Consider the following 19503-nt stretch of genomic DNA (forward strand, 5'->3'; position numbering starts at 1 on the left):
TTTCTTTGCTCAAACGTTTGTCATGTCTGAGACTGAGACAATTAATAGGACACATTTAGTTTCATATACAGTAATATTAAAGGATTTACTTCATAAAACATTTCAATATTTATTTTAAAGTAAATTATATTTCTAAACTTTATTCTATATTTAAACAAAAACTTTAACTTTAATTGAGTTAAAAAATGACTTATCCACATGTCAGTTCAGACCTGTCTTTCTTCTGCAGATGACAAATGAAGTTTGAATTATTTCGTAACCAATCAACTTACATTATACGAACACAAAACCGCCGAGACATTTCTCAAAATATCTTCTTTTGTGTTCCACAGAAGAAAGAGTCCTACAGGTGTGAACTAAAACAGGTCAAGAACTTGAAATAATGCAGTAAACCAGCTCATAACACGAATGATATAGAGGAAGACATGTTTATGGCATGACTGATGGATATAGGTGTCAGCCGGATGGAGAAGTTTAATAGATAAATCAGGAAATCAGGCGAGTTGGGAATTAACAGGAATAATGAAAGAGATGAAGAAACATGTGTTCATAGTGACAGGTCTTCAGAGAGTGTGATTCTGATCCCAGATCAGTAATTAGCAGCTAATGTGTTTAACACGCTGATAGCATTGACATATGAGAAAAATATCGACATCGTGTTTGGTTTAATGCTCATCTTGTGTTACAGATGTGCAGGGCGAGAGTGGCTTTGTGTACTGTGGGGAGCACCTATACAACACAGGATTGAAATATTATCTTTGCATTTTGTCTGAACTTTGTTTTGAGTCATAATCGTTGACTTTCTTCAAATGTGATAGTATAGCATTTTTAAGAAAGAAAAGAGGAAACTTGATATTATAATAGGATCCCACCTAGCAACACACAAAACCATGTGAACAAAAACACACGCACAGCCTATCTTAGGAATGAAATACTGGCGTGATACTTACTGCTCATTGCAATAAAATTGTTTTAATTTTTTCTGTTGAAGAAATAATCAAAAGAGCAATTCCATGAAGGACGAAGTTTAACTAAACTTTTTACCAAACTAATCCTTTACATCAGGTCGGTATTTGGTGGTTTAAATACCCATAAAAAGTTGTATTGATATTTACAGTCAGGTAAGTGCAGCTTTCAGAATTGTCACATCCATAACTGAAAAATGTCACATGCATAACTCCTCTTCTTCATAAATGTGCACAGAAAAATGACAATAAAATATTTTAGCTTTTCCATCACCATTTGAATTCCTACACAGAATATCGACACTGTAAAACCACCAGTGTTAAAAATGTCCAATTAACACTCCCAGTGTATAAATAATCAACACTCTCAAAGTGTGGATTATATATACACTGCATGAGTTAATTTGACCTTTTTACACACTGGCGATTTTGTTGTGAACAAAACATGTCTTCTCTCAATAATGTGCAGTCTTTTTTGTCGCATCCATTATGCATGTATAGTCCCCTCATCTAAATTAAAAAAGGATCTGGAATCTCTTATCAGCGGTTTAGGAAAGTTCAAACATGTTTCAATGTTGTACTGGTAATAAATACATTTGCAGAGTATTTATATTCCAAGTTTTGACTTCTTATGTCACATCCATAACCCTTGAATTGCTCAGAATCATTAATACTGTTCAAAACTGTCTCTCTCATGCCCAGATTCACAACGAAAAGCTTGTAATAATGATTTATAAGTTGAGCAGTCCGTACGATTTCGCCAGCTGCATTTATTCGCCTCTCTATCGCCATCTTTCTTTGACAACTAAAATCGCAGGTTACTTGATTTATCTTTATGTCATGTTAAATGACGTCCAATGTCATGATTCTGCCTAATCTTGTCTTGGTTTTCTGGTCTAGGGGCAGAATCATGACAGACCCACGTGTTTTATGTGGAGAGAAACATATTATGGTCAATCAGGACATAATATGTGTTCTCTCCAGTCTCGTCATTGGCCCCGCCCCTCTCGTTCCTAGTATTGCTTTCCTCCTGTGTCTCATTACCCACACCTGCCCATTGTTATCTCCTTTGTTAGTTTTCCTATAAGATGCCCTCATGTCTATTGTCTTGTGCTCGTTTGTTATACTTGTACCTGTATGCTGTTCTTGTTTCCTGCCATGTCCCCTATGTCTCTGGTCTTGTTCGTAGTGTATGTATGGTTTCAAAGTTCCTTGTTTTAGTCCTAGTTGTTTACGTTTGCCCCCCTTGTGGGATGAGTTTGTTTTCAGTTTTTTGTATCCAGTTTAGTTAGTGTTTTCCCATTGTGGATGTTTGGTTTGTTCTTGTTATTTATTAAAGTATATCTGTTAACCCCTTCATCCCCGTTTCGCTGCCTGCAATTGGGTTCTCCTTCAGTTCCATAACAGTCCAAATTCTGACCCGACAGCTCAACTTATAAATCACGATCAAACTTACCGTTTTTAACACTGTTCACCATGCATTTAGAAAATGTCCCATAAGGGGGATTCAAACAAAAGCGTTCATCTTTTAATAACTCTTTATCTCTTTTTGACTCACACAAACACAAGTAAACACACACACACACACACACACACAGTCACAGGTCAAGGCTGAATGTAATGACTGTGGTTGAGAGTAAGTTCTGTCTGCTCAGCCCTTTTCCTGTGACCAAACAAACAGGGCATCGGATGTACAGGGGGTGGGAGGACTTAATCTTACGAGAGCGTGACCGTGAACCCACACACGTTTTCTCGCCTTGTGCAAGTCCACTGCAATGGAGGGAAATAAAATCTCCACCTTTTTTCCCCGTATGCCAAAACAAATAGACAAGTAAACACAGTGTGTGCCTGCTGGGCACATGTGATGTCGTTCATGATGTGTTTACATATTGTTGTGTCCTGATTTTTCACACAAGAGGAATGTGCGCAGTAATGAGTGTGGTTACTGCCCATTACCCACAATCCTCTGCATGTGTCTCTCTCTCTCCCTCCAGCTTTAAGAGTTGTTATCAGCAGATAGTTTTCTTATCTGTTGCTTTTGGGAAGCATTTCCTTCACCCCATCGCAGCAGATCCCGCCACCACTCCCTTCCCCTCGTCCTGAGGAGGAAGAGTTTGAGTCGGGGCAGACGACGGGATCATGTGTGTGTTGGATGGTGGTGATGCAGAATTGGAGTTTGAGTCATGTTTCTTTTCTCTGTTTTAGATCAACACAGTCTGCATCCCAGCGCAGTCCTCCGAACTGGTGAGTGATCTCTCTCTCTCTCTCTCTCTCTCATTCGCTCTATTTGATGTATGGTTTTTTCATTCATATCAACACACTTTAAGTGGTTTACTAACATATAAATGTATTCATTCACGTCCTTGGTTATGTTTGTATTCACAAATTCACTTCACAACCTAGTTGTAAAAAATACAAAAAGCACTTTTTACAATCCCAGTGTTTACATTAGCTATACATCTTCATATAATGGCTCTGAGTTCATACTGTATATTAAAGGGATAGTTCCTCCAAAAATGAAAGTTCTGTCATCATTGACTCACCCTTATGTAATTTCATACCTGTATAGAATACTTTGTTTTCCAATGCACACAGAGAAAGATATTTGGAAGAATGTTAGTCATTTTCAGTTCCTGGACATCATTGACTTACATAGTCTGAAGAATGAAATGGTAGTCAAAGGTGCCCGAGAACTCTAGTTTTCCTAAATTCTTCAAAATATCTCATTATGTGTTTTGCAATATTTATTTTCCTACTATGGTAGTGGATTACATCCCAGAACTGAAAATTGCTAACATTCTTCCAAATATCTTTCTCTGTGTTCATCGGAACAAAGAAATATGTACAGATTTGAAACAACCCGAGGGTGTGTAAATGATGACAGACTTTACATTTTTGGATGAACTATCCCTTTAAGGTCTAGATAAATGTCTCATTTGGTATTTTGACAAACAGGACACATTCATGTCTTACTGATGTCATTTCTGATGTGTTTTCTTATCTGACACAGCGGAGGGGAGCGTCCTCCTCTAGACACATTCAGCATCTGGTAAGAACGTTTTGCTCCTCTGTTATTATCGCTCTTGCACATTCACACATGTATATATTCATTCATAACACTCACGTAGACGCCAGTGGGTTCTCATCTAGATCATATTTACAGAATCCCACAGTCATAGAAATCCTGGAAATGTTTTGTAAGTTTTGTTAGGAGGTATCTTGTTTTGCAGGTTTGTTTTGTTGATGTGTTTTGTAGTAACATTTTGTTTTGTAGATTTGTTTTGTAAATATAGTTTGTCTTTGTAGGTGTGTTTTCTAAAGTAGATTTGTTTTGTAGTAACAGTTTGTTTTGTAGATATGTTTTGTTTTAAAATAAATGTATGCTTTGTTTGTTTGTTTACATTTTTGTTACTGTATGTTTTTCCATTAAATTTGTTTCCAGTTTTTTATTGAATTTGTTTTGTTCTGTTATCTTGTTGTATTTTATTAATATGTTACCTCTGTAGTGAATCACGGTTTGTCTTTAGATAATTCTCAAATTTCTCTATTGCTCCTGGGCCTCAGACCAAACTTCAGTTTTACAGTTGCATTATTTTATATACATAACACAAGTGTGTGTGTGTCCAAGACAGAAATTAAGAACAAAATATCGTTTAAATAAACAAGAGAGGGTCTTTTATGACTGGGAGTTGACACGGTGTATTGTATTCAAACACAATGCTGTAATCTCATTTTGTTTTTTTTCCAGGGCTCGACCAAGTCTCTGACGTACACCAAACAGAGAAACACTCTCCCGAGGTACGTCCAGCTGAAAAGAATCAGCTCTTCTATAAAGCTTCAAATCTAGTTCATAAAGTTCACAGATCACCGCAGGGTTTGGGGACGTTATTTCCTAATCTCTATTTATCTCAGATAAATTACAACATCTCAACAGGATTTTATTCCCTTGGGATTTGATGTGAAGAGTCAAAAATCCTCTTTGGCTGCAGTGTGGTGAGGATCGTAGGGCTCATTCATAACTCATATGTGCGTCAGCACATGTGTACACCCGTCACAGACGACTCTCAGGACGAACGGCACTTCAATTATTCACTGGAATGAGTTTCAGCATATTTGATGGACTATCACATGGAGTTGAATAATATTTGCGGTTTTGTTTTGGAGAACTTTTGATTTAGAGCAGATTTTTCCAGTCTTGTCTGGTCACACGTCAACTCGAATGCAGGACTTCCATGGTTTCACAGTCTAGCTGGTCTCGATACGTAGTCCACTTAGCCACCACCTGGTGAACCTGATTTGAACATTAAAGAGCATCTTTGTCAGTCTGGTTAGATTATTTTGGCCAAACAACAGTGACCAACAACCTTTTCTAGTCCACGTGAAATACATCTTTTACTTTTAGTCTGTATCTTGGCCAAGCCTCATCAAGTAGCAAACCATGGTTCAAAGATTTAACATAGTGAATAGATATCAGCAATCTAAAATAATGATAAGCCCTTCGATATTCCTCTAACTACCTTTTTTTAAAGAAACTGCATCAACACTAGAAGTAAAAGTAGACTCATTATAACATATGATGGGGTTTTGAAATGGTTTAGACCAATTTATCAAGTCTCTCTCTCTCTCTCTCTCTCTCTCTCTCAGGACTTTGAGTGTGGACCGGGTGATGGACAGAGTGATGGAGAGACATTATGATTTCGACCTCACCTACATCACGGAGCGGATCATCTCGGTGTTTTTCCCCCCTCTGCTGGAAGAGCAGAGGTACCGTCTCAATCTCAGAGAGGTGGCGGCCATGCTCAAGTCCAAACACCAGGACAAGTTTCTGGTACTGACACTGTTTGTAATAAGTTTGTCATCAAGAAACCTATTTGCTCATGTTAATGACATTTACATCATTACGCTCCATTCCCAGTTATTCAATCTGTCAGAGAGACGACATGACATCACCCGTTTAAACCCAAAGGTAAAGTGTCATATTTTTGGTGCTGAAATGCAAATGTCCCGCAGCACCCCCACCAATTTAACTGTTCTTCTTTCAAAGGTTCTTGACTTCGGTTGGCCAGACATGCACGCTCCTCCGCTCGATAAGATCTGTTCGATGTGCAAAGCCATGGAGACCTGGCTGAACTCGGACCCCCAGCATGTGGTCGTTCTGCACTGCAAGGTCAGAGGTCATAGCTGTCTTTGGACGGTTCACGTCAGGGTCACAGACACTGACAGAGTACTAAAAGGTGCCCTAAATGACCCTAAAGACCACCCGGCTGAGGCATTTAACGTAGGGTCAGACTTCAGAAGAAGTCTTTAAAAGATGATTACAATAAAACAAAAGCAAAGAGTTTAAGAAATCATTTTGTGAAGACACGTCCCTTTCAAAATCAAAAATATATGAAGAGTTTGGTTCCGAAATGACTTTATTTTCAAATATCATGTGCAGTCCAATTAATATTAATCAAACTGCAGTTTATGATTTTTTATTTGAGCAATAATAACTAAATAAATACTGCTAAATAACACAATAAAGACATGTTAACATAATAAAAAAGATGATTTTTGACATTTTTATCTCATTTTGGAACCAAACTCTTCATATATGCTTATATATTTGTCCAAAAAAAGATTAATCAGCACATTGCAATATCGTCATGGATTAACAAAGTTTTATCTTATGTATTTATTTTAGAATTTAATATATTGACAGTTAATATATAGAAATAATAGATTTTCTTTGTGCACAATATGTTAAATACATTTCTATAGATCATTTGTTTATGTACTATAGATGTTTCATTGGACGCAGGCGCCTGAGCCGAAGTTAACTTAAGGTCTATGTTTGGTTTTAACTATATATTTTATATTTATTTTACTTTCATATTAATTTCAATTAATGTTTTATTGTATTTTAATTGGTTTAAATGAATATAAAACTACTCAACCGTTCCACTTCTTTGTGGAAGTCTACCTGAAGTTAAGTTTGGGCCACATAACGTTTGTTTCTGTTGACCGCCTATGCATCAAACCTATTGCCGTTTTTTATGAATTTTGATTTTGTTTCATTATTAATTAGTATTGATTGTTTTTTAGGGCAACAAAGGAAAAACGGGAGTTATTGTCGCTGCCTACATGCATTACAGCAAGATATCAGCAGGGTAAGTCCACTTGTAGCACCTATGTACATTTAGTGGGAAATTATTTTAGGGTGGATAATGGACGTGTAATGTTCACGTTTCGTGAGAAGAAAGCAGCAACAGAGTGATACAGGACATTTTGCTATTTGCTTGGCTGAAGCGAAATATTTGATCAACCAATCCGAATCAAGCATTCCAGAGAGTAATACTATAGGCACCACATTGGTAATGTCATCAGAAATCAAAAGTCATTTTGTTTATACAGCACATTGCGATTGTGAGTTTTTCCCTTTGATACTGTTAAGGGGATGAATTGAAACTGTAAATGAATGATCTTCCGCTGGATTTGTACACACAGTGCCGATCAGGCTCTCAGCACGCTGGCCATGAGGAAGTTTTGTGAAGATAAAGTGTCGTCTTCTCTCCAACCCTCTCAGAACAGGTACGTCGCTTCAGATATTTGAAACATCCGTTTTTCATTGACCTTTGTGCTCCTCGCATACGTTCTTCACATTGTTCGCATTCGTTGACTCATATGTCTCTCTGCAGGTATATCTACTACTTCGGAGGGCTCCTCTCAGGGGCCATCAAAATGAACAGCAGTCCTCTCTTTCTCCATCAGGTCCTCATTCCTACCATCCCAAACTTCCAGGAAGATGGAGGTGAGTGGATGGCTCAGTGACATCTTCAAAATGGCCACGTGGTTTATGCTTAAGTATTTGTGCATATGTTTGTCTGTTTTGGAGACCTGCTTCTCTTTCACAAGAAAACTACAGAAATGCATAGACACAGTGGGCCTCATTTATCAATCTAACATGTTTTTATTCAAATTCCTCTCTCGTACTTGCTTTGGCTCATCAATCTCATACTTTTTTCTTCACAGGGTTCTTCCCTTTCCTGAAGATCTATCAGTCCATGCAACTCGTCTACACTTCTGGCATATAGTGAGTGAAGATCTTTCAAACAAAAATGAATTTTGTTATGGTTTTAATGGAAAAAGCAAATGGTTCATAATGGTATTTTAATGGAAACCATTGTGTCTATATATATTTCAGCAGGGATGGTAATGAGGATTCATTTTTAAGCCATGGGGTTTTTAACACTATTCTCTGGGTATCATGTAAGATTGAGAATGATTTTTTCCATCTCTCTGCGTGTGTTTTGTAGTGATCTGCAGGGCTCTGGAAGCAGAAAGCTGGTTGTTACTATCGAGCCCGCACTATTGTTAAAAGGAGACATTATGGTATGTGGGTCTGTTTTTATCTGATCCTGATATATTACGACTGTCAAAACTATAGACCTTTCCCTTGATTTTTATCCGCTCCTCAATCTCTTTTATGGTGTCTGTCTCTCTCGTGTAGGTCAAATGTTATCACAGGCGCGTTCAGGCTGCCGATAGGGACACCGTGTTTCGACTCCAGTTCCACACGTGCACGATACATGGAGCTCAGCTGTGGTTTGGCAAAAGCGAGCTGGACGAAGCCTGTTCAGGTACACGCGCCAAACATCTCCGCATGCGCAATAAAAACAAAGCTGTCCATCAGTAGAAGTGATTCTGACCGCATCATCTTGGGATATCAGCCAAGCGATTTTATGATGCTGGGTTTTTTCGTCTGCTCTGTAACCTTTCAGCTGTGCTGTAAATTATCGCCTTTGTTCCCGCTGGGCAACACCTGCTGACCACAGCTGTGTAATTGAGATGAGATACGTGGCAATGGATTCTCTATGGGTTAAGCGCAGATGCATGGGAGGCCGATGTAGTTGCTTGTAAACGTCTGGGAAAATTCCTGAACGTTAATCATTGTTCTAATGAGATGTATACTGTGAAGTGTGTACCGTGGTGCTGATGCTTGCTGTGTGAAGCAATATTAAACAGGCCACCTCGGACCATTGTTTGGCACATATAAGCTGTTGGAAGTGGTTGTCTGTCTTTCCAATAACTAATGTTCGGTTTTCACTACAGATGATAGATTTCCCTCTGATGCCATAGTGGAGTTTGTGTTTTCGTCTAGTCCAGAGAAAATCAAAGGTGAGATAAACCATCTTCTCTCTTTACTAAACAACAGGTTAAAGAGATACTTCACCCAAAAAGGTTTTCCTCATTTACTTACCTTCGAGTTGTTCCAAATCTGTTTAAATTTCTTTGTTAGAGAAAGATATTTGGAAGAATGCTAATGCTGGGTTCATACCAAACCCGAGCAATCGCGTTCCACACTCTTTATAACTCTTCTATATATCTGACAAATATTTTCAAGCTTCGCGGAAGACGAGATTGGCACGCGTTATTCGCGTCATTCGCACTGCCTGGTGCGAGTTCGCGTCTATACGTGTCTTTGCATTGACATTGTATGTAATTTACTCACGCAAAACGCTTAATTTGCGTTTGGTGTGAACCCAGTGTTATAACCAGAGAGATTTTGTGCCCCATTGACTTCCATAAACGGAAAAAATACAACGGTAGTCAAAAGTGCCTTTTCTGTCCTACATTCTTCAAAATGTCTTCTTTGGTGTTCAACAAGACAGAAAAGTATTTGTTCCTACTATGGGAGTCAGTGGAGGGCAAGATCTGTCTGGTTATAAGCATTATTCCAAATATTTTCCTCTGTTTTCATCAGAACAAAGAAATGTATACAGATTTAGAATAACTCGAGGGTGAGTAAACTTTTAGGGGAACTGTCACTTTAATATGTTACAAATGTCTCAAAACTTTTTCAATTTCACTTTGTTTGGCAAACAAAATTGTCTTTATTGTTGACTTTTTTCCGATTGTATACTAGGATATAATATCAATAATTGTTAGCATTTTTATCCATTTTGACTATTTTAGACGGGGTTTAATTGTGTGATTCACATATATTGGATTGTCATTGTACTTTGTGATTCAGGTAGAGCGAGTCAGAGGAACGATCCATCTGTGACTGTGGACTACAACACAAATGACCCTGTGGTGCGCTGGGACTCTTATGAGAACTTTAACCAGAGACACCAAGACAGCTTAGATGGTATTTATGCATCGACCACAGTGTGATGGATTTTCATGCATTTAAAAAAGACATTAGGGAAAGCTTTTAAAGGGGGTTTAAAGAAGAAACTCCTGTTATAGCGACACTGGTGGCCGTTGTGAAAATGTGAAATGCAGTCACCAACTTACAATCTTACCCTTGTGCACACTCACCCATAGTGACTGAATGTGATCATGTCGACAGACAATCACATGAACATCACATCTTTAAAGGAGTAGTTCACCTTCACAAGGGAAATTCTGTCATCATTTACACGCCCTCTAGCACAGCCCCCCATTCACTTATATTGTAACCAATGCAATTGAATGGGGGATTCGTTAACAACATTCTTTAAAATATCTTCTTTTGTGTCCTGCGAAAGATAGTCATACAGGTTTGAAATGACAAGAGGGGTAGTAAATGATGACAGAATTTCCCTTTTGAAGGTGAACTATTCCTACTCCTAGTGGTGAGGTTGCGATTTGCAACCAGCAGCTCACTCCAACACTTCCCCCACCCTTTTAAAGCAATAAGGTGACTGACACAAGACTAAGAGTCAATGCATTTTTGTTTATTTGCAGAAGGAGATAATATATTTGCAAAACACACTCTGTAGAGCAGTTTGTCCATTTAGGGCTACTGTAGAAACAGCATGCAGAAAACCATCTAAGGGGACCCAAGGTGTATGTAGATAGAAATAGCTCATTCTAAGATAATAAAAACTAAAACGCTTCATTATGTAAGGTCTTTATACACCTCTGGGAGACATAGTTATGCATATTATATTGCATTTCTGTCAATAGATCCACCAAAAAATGACACACTGGACCTTTAAATAAAGATGAATCATTAGTTAGGCTGAATAACTGTGGGTGGAAAATTGCGCAATTTTGTGCTCTAAAGACTTGCGTATTCCTCTGAATCATCTCAAAAAACATGTTTTCTACATCTCACCAGATATCGCGCACACAAGAGGGCCTCTTGACGGAAGCCTGTACGCACAGGTCAAAAAGCGTCGCGCTGCGGAATACGCCTCCCTTACCTCCACTAACGGGAGCCCTGCGAGAAGCTCAGAGGAGCGGCCCAGTCATCTCCTCTCTGTCAGCACTGATTCCGGGCACTCGTCTGTTCCTCCTGACCGCCTTGATGAACCAACCCGACCGGCCCCGCCCACACAGCAGGAGAGGGAGGAGCTCGAGCGCCTGCTCGGCGGGATAGAAGGTGACGGAGTGGGAAGAGATCGTGACCGAGAGACGGCCATTTTGGACGACGGCGACTCCTTGCCTCCCGAACGGACAGGGTCAGTGAGTTTAGGCCGCTCGTGTTCGTGTCGGGTGGGCTATCGGTCCCAGCAGTGTGTCGAGCCCGGATGCGACGGACTTCATCATTTATCCAACGGCTACTGCCTCGATCGACCCACCACCACTAACGGACACGCTGGGGCGCCCTCTCAGAGTATGTCATCCGTCATAGGGCTTTGCCAACACCACAGTGCCCATCCTCATCAGTCGCTGCCACCTCCAGACCTCCTCTGGGACCGCCAACAAGGTCCACAGCACTACCTTCACCGTACTTGTTCGGAGGGACCCTCACGTCACCTCTGTTCTTATCCTTCGCAAGACATCAGCCCACATCCACACGGTATGTCACCCAATGGCCGACTGCTCTGCAGGGCCGATGACTACATTCCATACCCCCACCATCACCACAACCATCCTAAAGCCACCGGCCCCTATCATGATGTCATGATGCTTGACGGCCTCGTGCCACCCGGCTGTCCCTGTCGGGATTGCTGTCTTCGCCGAGAAGACTTCCACACCCTCCGTTTGGACAGAGAGGAGGGACTGCACTGGGAAAGAGAGGCGGAGCTACACCGAGATGCTGGGTTAAGGCGTGGCAGAGAGTCTGACATCCCGAGAGGGGCAGAGTTATGGGACCGGGAGGTGGGGCTGAGGAGGGGCCGTGAAATGACGCTCCACTGGGACAGAGACAGAGATGCAGAGCTACACTGGGAGAGGGAACGAGAGGCGGAGTTTTGGCACAGAAGGGCCACCGTATCCCCCTACGGACCCCATGGTCATGACCTACCAGCATTTAACTTCGATCCCCTCCCTGCCGGCCACCCCGCGTACCCCGAACCGTCCCGGTCTAACTCTCACACCCATCTGGACCTCAAATACAGCAGCAGCTCCAGCGGGTACCAGACACCGCACCAGGCATGCACCTGCTCACCCTACCAGCCGTCGCCCTCTGAGAGCCGTGGATATGCATCAGGATACCAGTCGGAGTCTACGTCACCCCTCCCTCCTACATCTGCCGCTTGTCCTGGTCCAACACATCATGGCGGTGGACCTACAGACAACCAGACAGATCCACACCCTCAGCAATACACCTCTGACACAAATACAGGTGAGCGGATTCTAGAGATGCATTGACAGCTACAATTACCAAAAATATATGTGAATAATTGTGTTTAAGTTTGTGTATGGTTATTACCTCACATAATCACATGTGTAAAACACTGCTCTAAACATCGCATGAAGATATTATTATTGTATTGGGCCGTTGGAGCTTTTTATGAAGGTTTGGTAACTGTATTTGGCAGAGGTGTAGAGTATTAACAGTTAGTATTTTCAAGAATGTGTTTTTATATAGGACGATTTTTGCTTCACTACATTCGTGAGCATTTTCTCCACAAAATTTCATAAGTAGATTTTTTACATGTTTTTGACCGTTTATGCTCAAATACACTCGAAACAGAGTAAAACATTTTGTATTGTAAAATTGTGAATTTAGGAAAGCAAACAGTTCTAGGGCACCTTTGACTACCATTTACATTTTTCCTACTATGGTAGTCAATGAAGTCCTAGAAATCTCAGTTGCTTACATTTTTCCAAATGTCTTTCTTTGTGTTCTACAAAGAACTGTATACAGGTTGAGTATGAGTGGCAGAGTTTTTTATTTTTGTGTGGACTATCCCTTTAAGAACTCTCAGGATGGTTGACATTATTTTTTGACATGTGCTGTACATATACATTTTGTATTTATAAAACAACATTTATAAACATAATAAAAATAATTTAAAAAAATGTTAAATATAAATGAATACATCTAAATATATACTGTATACGTGTATGTGTGTGTGTTTATAAAACAAAATGAATATTTATGTAAACACAAACATTTATTCTGGATCACGATTAATGGTTTGATCGCCTTATTAGATATTTGTGTTGATGATCAAAAAATGCAGTTTTGTAGTTCCATTTATTGAATCTATCGCTGTACGTTTGTTTGGTAGCAGTCCTCAGTTTTTCCCCGTTCTCCCTCTATCAGATGGCCCAGGTGCAGATGCAATAGGCTGGCGTAATCACATTACCCATGGTTCCCTGCGACGGACACATCACGATCCACATGCTCCATGTTCCACACCCTCTGAGATCTCAGGACCTCCAACACCAGTCCACACCAGCAGCCCTTTGCGAACGCAGGAGAGGTAATAAACTCGTAAACTCGTTTGTACAACATATCGCATGAAAACAGAAATAAGTTAAATTCAAGATTTTCTTTTCCAGCCCGAGTGTCCGTGAGTATGACTCGAGAGACATAAAGAGTGAAAACAATTCGACCCACTCTCAACACATGCCACACCCACCAGACCAGCAATCCCACGGAACCAATCAGGTGCTTCGACACGCTGCCCCCCCCTCCAATCAAAAGATTCCCGAGTCCCACCCGTTCCCAGCCACGCCCACGCCCACAACTCAGCAACACTCCACCTCTTCCCCGCCTCCAACCCCACAAATCCCCACCACACCAGATCACCCCGCTACCCAAACCCCTCCATCACGATCCACGCATCCGCCAACAAACTGCTCGCCTACAGCGCCACCCAGAGGAGAAACTTTATCAACACCACAGACACAACCAGAGACTGCTACACAAACAGCAACACAACCGCCCTCCTCCTGTCCCGTCTCTGATGAATCCATCACGCCTCACTTACAGAGCAACGGAGTATCACAATCACCCGATCCAGACGTCCCCAAAGCCGCTTCCCCACAACCGCCTGCTGCCGACCACGAAAGCCCTGAACCCCCCGTGCCCGGATTCGCCACTCTGGGCAGGAAGTTAATGTTGGGTACTGAATGCTCACTTCCTGCCGGACACATGTGCTCTGGTATGGATGGAAGCCCCCAGTCCACCCCCACCTTCCCTGTTTCTCCAACAGGCCGTACCCCGTCTCCTCCGCCAGGCTCTCATTCAACTTGTCCAGCCGTTCCGCAGCCTGCTCTGCCCGAGAAACGTCGCCCATCTGGCTTGCCTGGCTCACCCAACGGACGTTCCGGTACCCTGAGGGCGTCCATGGGTCACCCGTCTTCTGGACAGCACCACGTTACATTCTCTCCTTCAGTGGGGGAGCTGACCGTGCCTGCAGGACAGGGGGATGACGGCGGAGAGGGCGACATGGGCAGCCGCGTCAGTGTGAAATTTGTGCAGGACAGCTCACGGTTTTGGTATAAACCTGGCATCTCTAGAGAACAAGGTGAGACACCCCAAAATGAAAACGTCCACTTCTGGCGCTTTCCAAATCTGTTTGATTCTCTTTCTTCTGCAGAAAACAAAAGAAGATATTTTGAAGAATGTTCATAACAAAACGTTAAAAAAAACATTGAAATAGTTGTTGTTTAATTGTATTAGTTACACACACTAAACCAGGAAACTTAAGGAGAACATATTCGAAACCAATTCTTGGTCCTTGCAACACAATCAAATATAACTTATATTTAAACTTATATTAGCTTAAAATGAGCTTCATACATATGATAACAGGTGATATCAGCACCTGCCGGATGACGGTCCACGTGAGCTACATCATCAGTTACTGCCTGAGCGTTAAAGCTCGACTTTAAAACAAGCACAAGTCAATGCGCGCGTTTTCCGACAATAAAGAATCTGGTCACTGAAATGTAGACACGCATCAGATGGCCGTTCCATATGCTTTGGATGTTAAACTGTCTCTATGTCCAACAGCTATTGCAGCACTGAAGGAACGAGAGCCGGGGGCCTTCCTCTTCCGAGACAGTAACTCTTTCCAGGGGGCTTACGGCCTGGCTCTGAAAGTTGCCAGCCCACCCCCCACCATCAACAACCACAGCAGCAAAGGTACAACAAATCTGCAGGCATTTCCTCAGACAAACATTAATCCTGTGTTGCTCCTGAATCTGTCTGTCTGCACAGGAAACACACGACTGCATCTGAAGTACTCGAACAGAACCACAAGACGTTCAGAGAAAAACATAAACACAACTGTAGCTCTCTGTAGGCTGGTTAACTGTAATGCTGAAGGCATGGTCAAAACTGAATTTAAGTTTATTTGTTACCCCATTGGCAAATACTTTTGCTTGTTTAAGCAACATAAGCTGTCTGACTGCTTCAGAAGAAAAACAAGACAGAAACACTATGTAAGAAATTCATTTTTCAGTGTACTGGAATAACATGAAGCATTGTATTGAAATACTGAGTAAGCGGTACTTTTTGCGATGTATTCGTTTACATTCATGTATTTGTTATCTTTGCATTAAAATACATTTTATCCGAATTTTATTTATCCAAGTTCAGCGTGAATAAATGACATCTTTGCACTGAATTGCATCTGAAGTGAATGTTCATGATATGGACAGCTGGAGGATAACTACTAGCAGAGCAAACCAGAGCGCTTATGTTTAGTTTGGCGCTCCACATCTAAACGTTCACTGAGACATCATTCAAAACTATTCCGCACATGCTTTCTACAACATAAAATAGTTTGTGTCTGTAAACAGCTACGTATGTTTATCCAAATATCAATCAGCTGCAGTGTAATAGTTTGTCATACAGCGATGTTTACGTGTCATGTCCTTTCCGAGCAGGTGGGGACCCTTTGGATCAACTGGTAAGACATTTTCTGATCGAGACCGGGCCGCGAGGAGTGAAGATCAAGGGCTGTCAGAATGAGCCATACTTTGGTAAGTGTTTTTGTGGTCATTTACCTACATTTAGGAGGTCAAGTGTTTTTGAATAGCATGGTTATATGATGAACGGTTGACGTGAAAATAAGTTTGCACGCTGGCGACCTGTTTGCTCTCTGCATGCAAGGTATTCAGACAATAATACTGTCTAATCTCCATTATATCTGCGTCATAAACACATTCTCTCATATCAAATTTGCCAGATAGTTCTGCACATTACTTTATAGAAGTGAAAGCGCAGCCATCGGGTTCAGAGGTTTAAAGTACCGTACCTTTAATGAAACATCTGTTTTTCTGTATTAGAATATGAGAGGTCTTGCTTGTTGTTACGGTCTGACTTCATTCTCATCTCATCAGTTTAAAAGGCAAACATTGTCAGACTGTTTTGAAACAGAAATATTGAAGTGTTTGTGTGTGTTTTGTCATTGTTAGGGAGTCTATCAGCACTGGTGTATCAACACTCCATTACACCCATCTCTCTGCCCTGTGCCCTCCGCATCCCAGAGAAAGGTAAACGCAACTCGCCGTGTGAACACATCATGCTGAGATATGGCTGTATGATGACGGCACGATCCAACACTTCAACTCAAGCGTGTAGTTTCATCATTGAGCAATGTGGAACTTGATCTGATTCAAAGCCTCAAAACATTCAAAGGCTACATGTCTTTTGTACATTCTAGTATCTGTTAAATTCCAACAAAAGCTTTCCGTAGGAGTGAAATAAACATTTAAATTTACATTTAGTCAGTTAGCTGACGCTTTTATCCAAAACCATTTACAAATACCAACAGCAATGTGATGGACTGACAGCATGCCAAGACACGTATGAGCTTTTTTTAACGAAATAATAATAAATATTTGATGGTTTCATCGTTTTCATTTGCATTGCAAGGTTATTATAGTTTACTAAAACAAAAACTATTAAAACGTCAAATCAAATATCTGCCTAAATATTATAAAACATTTTTGAACTAGATTAAAAAATGAGGCAGTGAAATTTTGAGCTAAAAAACGAATAAACAAAATAAAAATATTCGTACTTACAGTATATAGAGATATTAAAAGATAAAATGGCAAAGCAGAAAACAAAATTGCCAACTAAAATTAACATGAAAACTAAAAATATAAAAATAAGAGCTATTTGAAAACATGAATAAATCTAAAACGCAATGAATGATACACTTGAGTTTCTTTGCAGTATTCAAGCTCTCAAAAACAATAATTATTAGAGAGAAATGTTGTCACAGAATGAAACAAAACGATAACTTTACTTAATCATTTACATATAAATAGTCAATTCAGAAAAAGGAAAAATCAAATTTTTTTTACATGTAGGTTTTTTTCCAAGTAAAAAGCATGTTTGAACTTTACAGACTGACCTATACATCTTGAAAATCCCATTTACAGACCCAATAGGTGACGTCCAAGAGGTTCAGCCATCCAGTAATATGAGCACAGCTGCGGATCTTCTGAAACAAGGAGCAGGTGAGTGTGTGTTAATGCATTTACACCTGACCCTGACCCGTCTCTCCCGCTCCTCACACAACGTGTGACCTCTCACCTCTCTCATCAGCCTGCAATGTGCTGTACCTGAACTCAGTAGAGACAGAGTCACTTACAGGACCGCAGGCCATTGCTAAAGCAACAGGAGCGACAGTGTCACGTAACCCTCGACCCTCTGCCACAGTCGTCCACTTTAAAGTGTCCGCTCAGGGCATCACACTGACAGACAGCCAACGCAGGTATGATGTGCTTTGTTTTATAAAAATGTAAGGAGTGAGAATATGTATTAGTTTTTTCAAGAATAGCCACATACCGTATCTGCTTTATAGAGGAGGAAATAGTATAAAGGTTGTTGTTACTGGAGTTCACTCTGAGATGTTTTGCAGAGTGTTCTTTAGAAGACATTATCCTATCAACAGTGTGACGTTCAGCAGCGTCGACCCACAAGACAGGAGGTGAGAACTGATCCACAGAGAACATTTGTTTTTAAGTCTTATTTGTCCGCCATACTTTTCGTCCCGAACTTGGATGTTTTGTTTATTTCTTTTCAACTCTTTCTCCGCCATTGACTGAATTTTTCATCGTCCATAAGGCAACACTTTCCTGCCATTCATTAAATAAAAAGCTCTCAAAATATTGCTTTTGGTCAAATATTTACATCCGTTCGGATTCAGAGCGATCCCAACATAAATACAGTATTTGCTGTTATCGAATATGCAGATGCAGGACTCTTTCAGAAGCGCTCGCTACTGTATAACAATGAAAACATGGACTGCATTAATAACCTTTTGAAGAAACCTGACCACATTTGAGAGGTTATTAATAGTCATATAAATTATTATAGTTTATCTATTTTTACATGTGTATATTTATAAGGCAGATAAATCATTTGTACTTTGTTGAAAGCAAAGGCTTTGTTATTTAATTGGACACATTGCACATCATTTATTGTAAAAATTATGAAAAATGCTGGCGGAGAAAGATTTAAAAATGAATTCTAGTAGTCAAACTAAACTTTCATTATCTGTTAACACGCAATAACCATGTAGTGCATGAACCTGTCTGGGCTGTTCTGTGTGTTTAATGTTCATAAAAGTTCGTTGTGTATTTACGTGTCCAAAGCAAGTGTGTGTGTGTGTTTGTGATTGGCCCAAAACATACTCTACCCAAATACAAATACGTTTCACGTGTCATGGCTTTCTGTAATGTCAGAAAGCAAATCTTAAAGGAACAGTTCCTCCAAAAACGTGTGGAGTGTGTTTGTCTCATGTTGCATGGATGAATGTGGCATGCGTGTTCCTCAGTTTTGTCTCTGTCTCCCTCTTGCTGCCATAGGTGGACTAACACAGACAGCACGACCTCTAAGTAAGTCCAAATGTTGCTGTGTGTCTTTTCTGGACTGTTTGGAGAGCCGATTATGTGCTTTTGTGCATGTTTATGTAGCCTCGGAGGACCATTACACATTTTATATCGATCAAGCTGTTCCTTTACGCTCTTATTTTGGTAATACATCAAACCGGACGAAAGGTTGAACTAAAATACAAAATCAGACATTGTTAATCCACCATTTTTTCTTCTGCAAAAAGAAGATATTTTGAAGAATGTTGGAACTCAGGTCCCCATTGACTTCCATTGTATGAACACGAAAATAGACATTTATCAAAATATCGTCTCAAAATATTATTTTGGGGTGAACTTAAGGTGGTTATTTATTGGTCAGAAAAACAACACTATAAAATGCAATTCGTTATTCTTGTACCTTCTACAACATTTATGAAGCAACGATTCTCACGCGTACCTTAAGACCAATCTCACACTTATTACTTGGTTAATATGTCCAAATGAAATTTTGATCATCAATTACTCACTATCTCATCTCTCCGTGTCCTCGCAG

General features: G+C 40.4%; 1 protein-coding gene across 4 annotated transcripts in view; it reads left to right on the forward strand.

Annotated features, from left to right (window-relative positions):
- The window catches only part of tns2a (tensin 2a), a 48442-nt gene that overhangs the window by 27395 nt on the left and 1544 nt on the right, over positions 1 to 19503 (forward strand). For 2 of the 4 annotated variants that reach the window (XM_079478163.1, XM_079478165.1), the window contains exons 4-27: positions 3171 to 3209; positions 3976 to 4014; positions 4714 to 4763; positions 5610 to 5793; positions 5881 to 5931; positions 6010 to 6132; positions 7050 to 7114; positions 7452 to 7535; positions 7643 to 7755; positions 7977 to 8037; positions 8261 to 8336; positions 8455 to 8584; positions 9057 to 9122; positions 9979 to 10095; positions 11053 to 12504; positions 13432 to 13591; positions 13671 to 14641; positions 15130 to 15261; positions 16008 to 16103; positions 16539 to 16616; positions 17514 to 17591; positions 17680 to 17848; positions 17996 to 18064; positions 18945 to 18974. In XM_079478163.1, coding sequence (XP_079334289.1) covers positions 3171 to 3209; positions 3976 to 4014; positions 4714 to 4763; positions 5610 to 5793; positions 5881 to 5931; positions 6010 to 6132; positions 7050 to 7114; positions 7452 to 7535; positions 7643 to 7755; positions 7977 to 8037; positions 8261 to 8336; positions 8455 to 8584; positions 9057 to 9122; positions 9979 to 10095; positions 11053 to 12504; positions 13432 to 13591; positions 13671 to 14641; positions 15130 to 15261; positions 16008 to 16103; positions 16539 to 16616; positions 17514 to 17591; positions 17680 to 17848; positions 17996 to 18064; positions 18945 to 18974 — 4433 coding nt within the window. The remainder of the gene's footprint in view (positions 1 to 3170; positions 3210 to 3975; positions 4015 to 4713; positions 4764 to 5609; positions 5794 to 5880; positions 5932 to 6009; positions 6133 to 7049; positions 7115 to 7451; positions 7536 to 7642; positions 7756 to 7976; positions 8038 to 8260; positions 8337 to 8454; positions 8585 to 9056; positions 9123 to 9978; positions 10096 to 11052; positions 12505 to 13431; positions 13592 to 13670; positions 14642 to 15129; positions 15262 to 16007; positions 16104 to 16538; positions 16617 to 17513; positions 17592 to 17679; positions 17849 to 17995; positions 18065 to 18944; positions 18975 to 19503) is intronic. The other 2 variants (XM_079478164.1, XM_079478166.1) reach the window with 1 other exon arrangement.

The sequence above is a fragment of the Barbatula barbatula genome (genome assembly GCF_947034865.1).
Source record: "Barbatula barbatula genome assembly, chromosome: 17".
Classification (NCBI taxonomy): domain Eukaryota; kingdom Metazoa; phylum Chordata; class Actinopteri; order Cypriniformes; family Nemacheilidae; genus Barbatula; species Barbatula barbatula.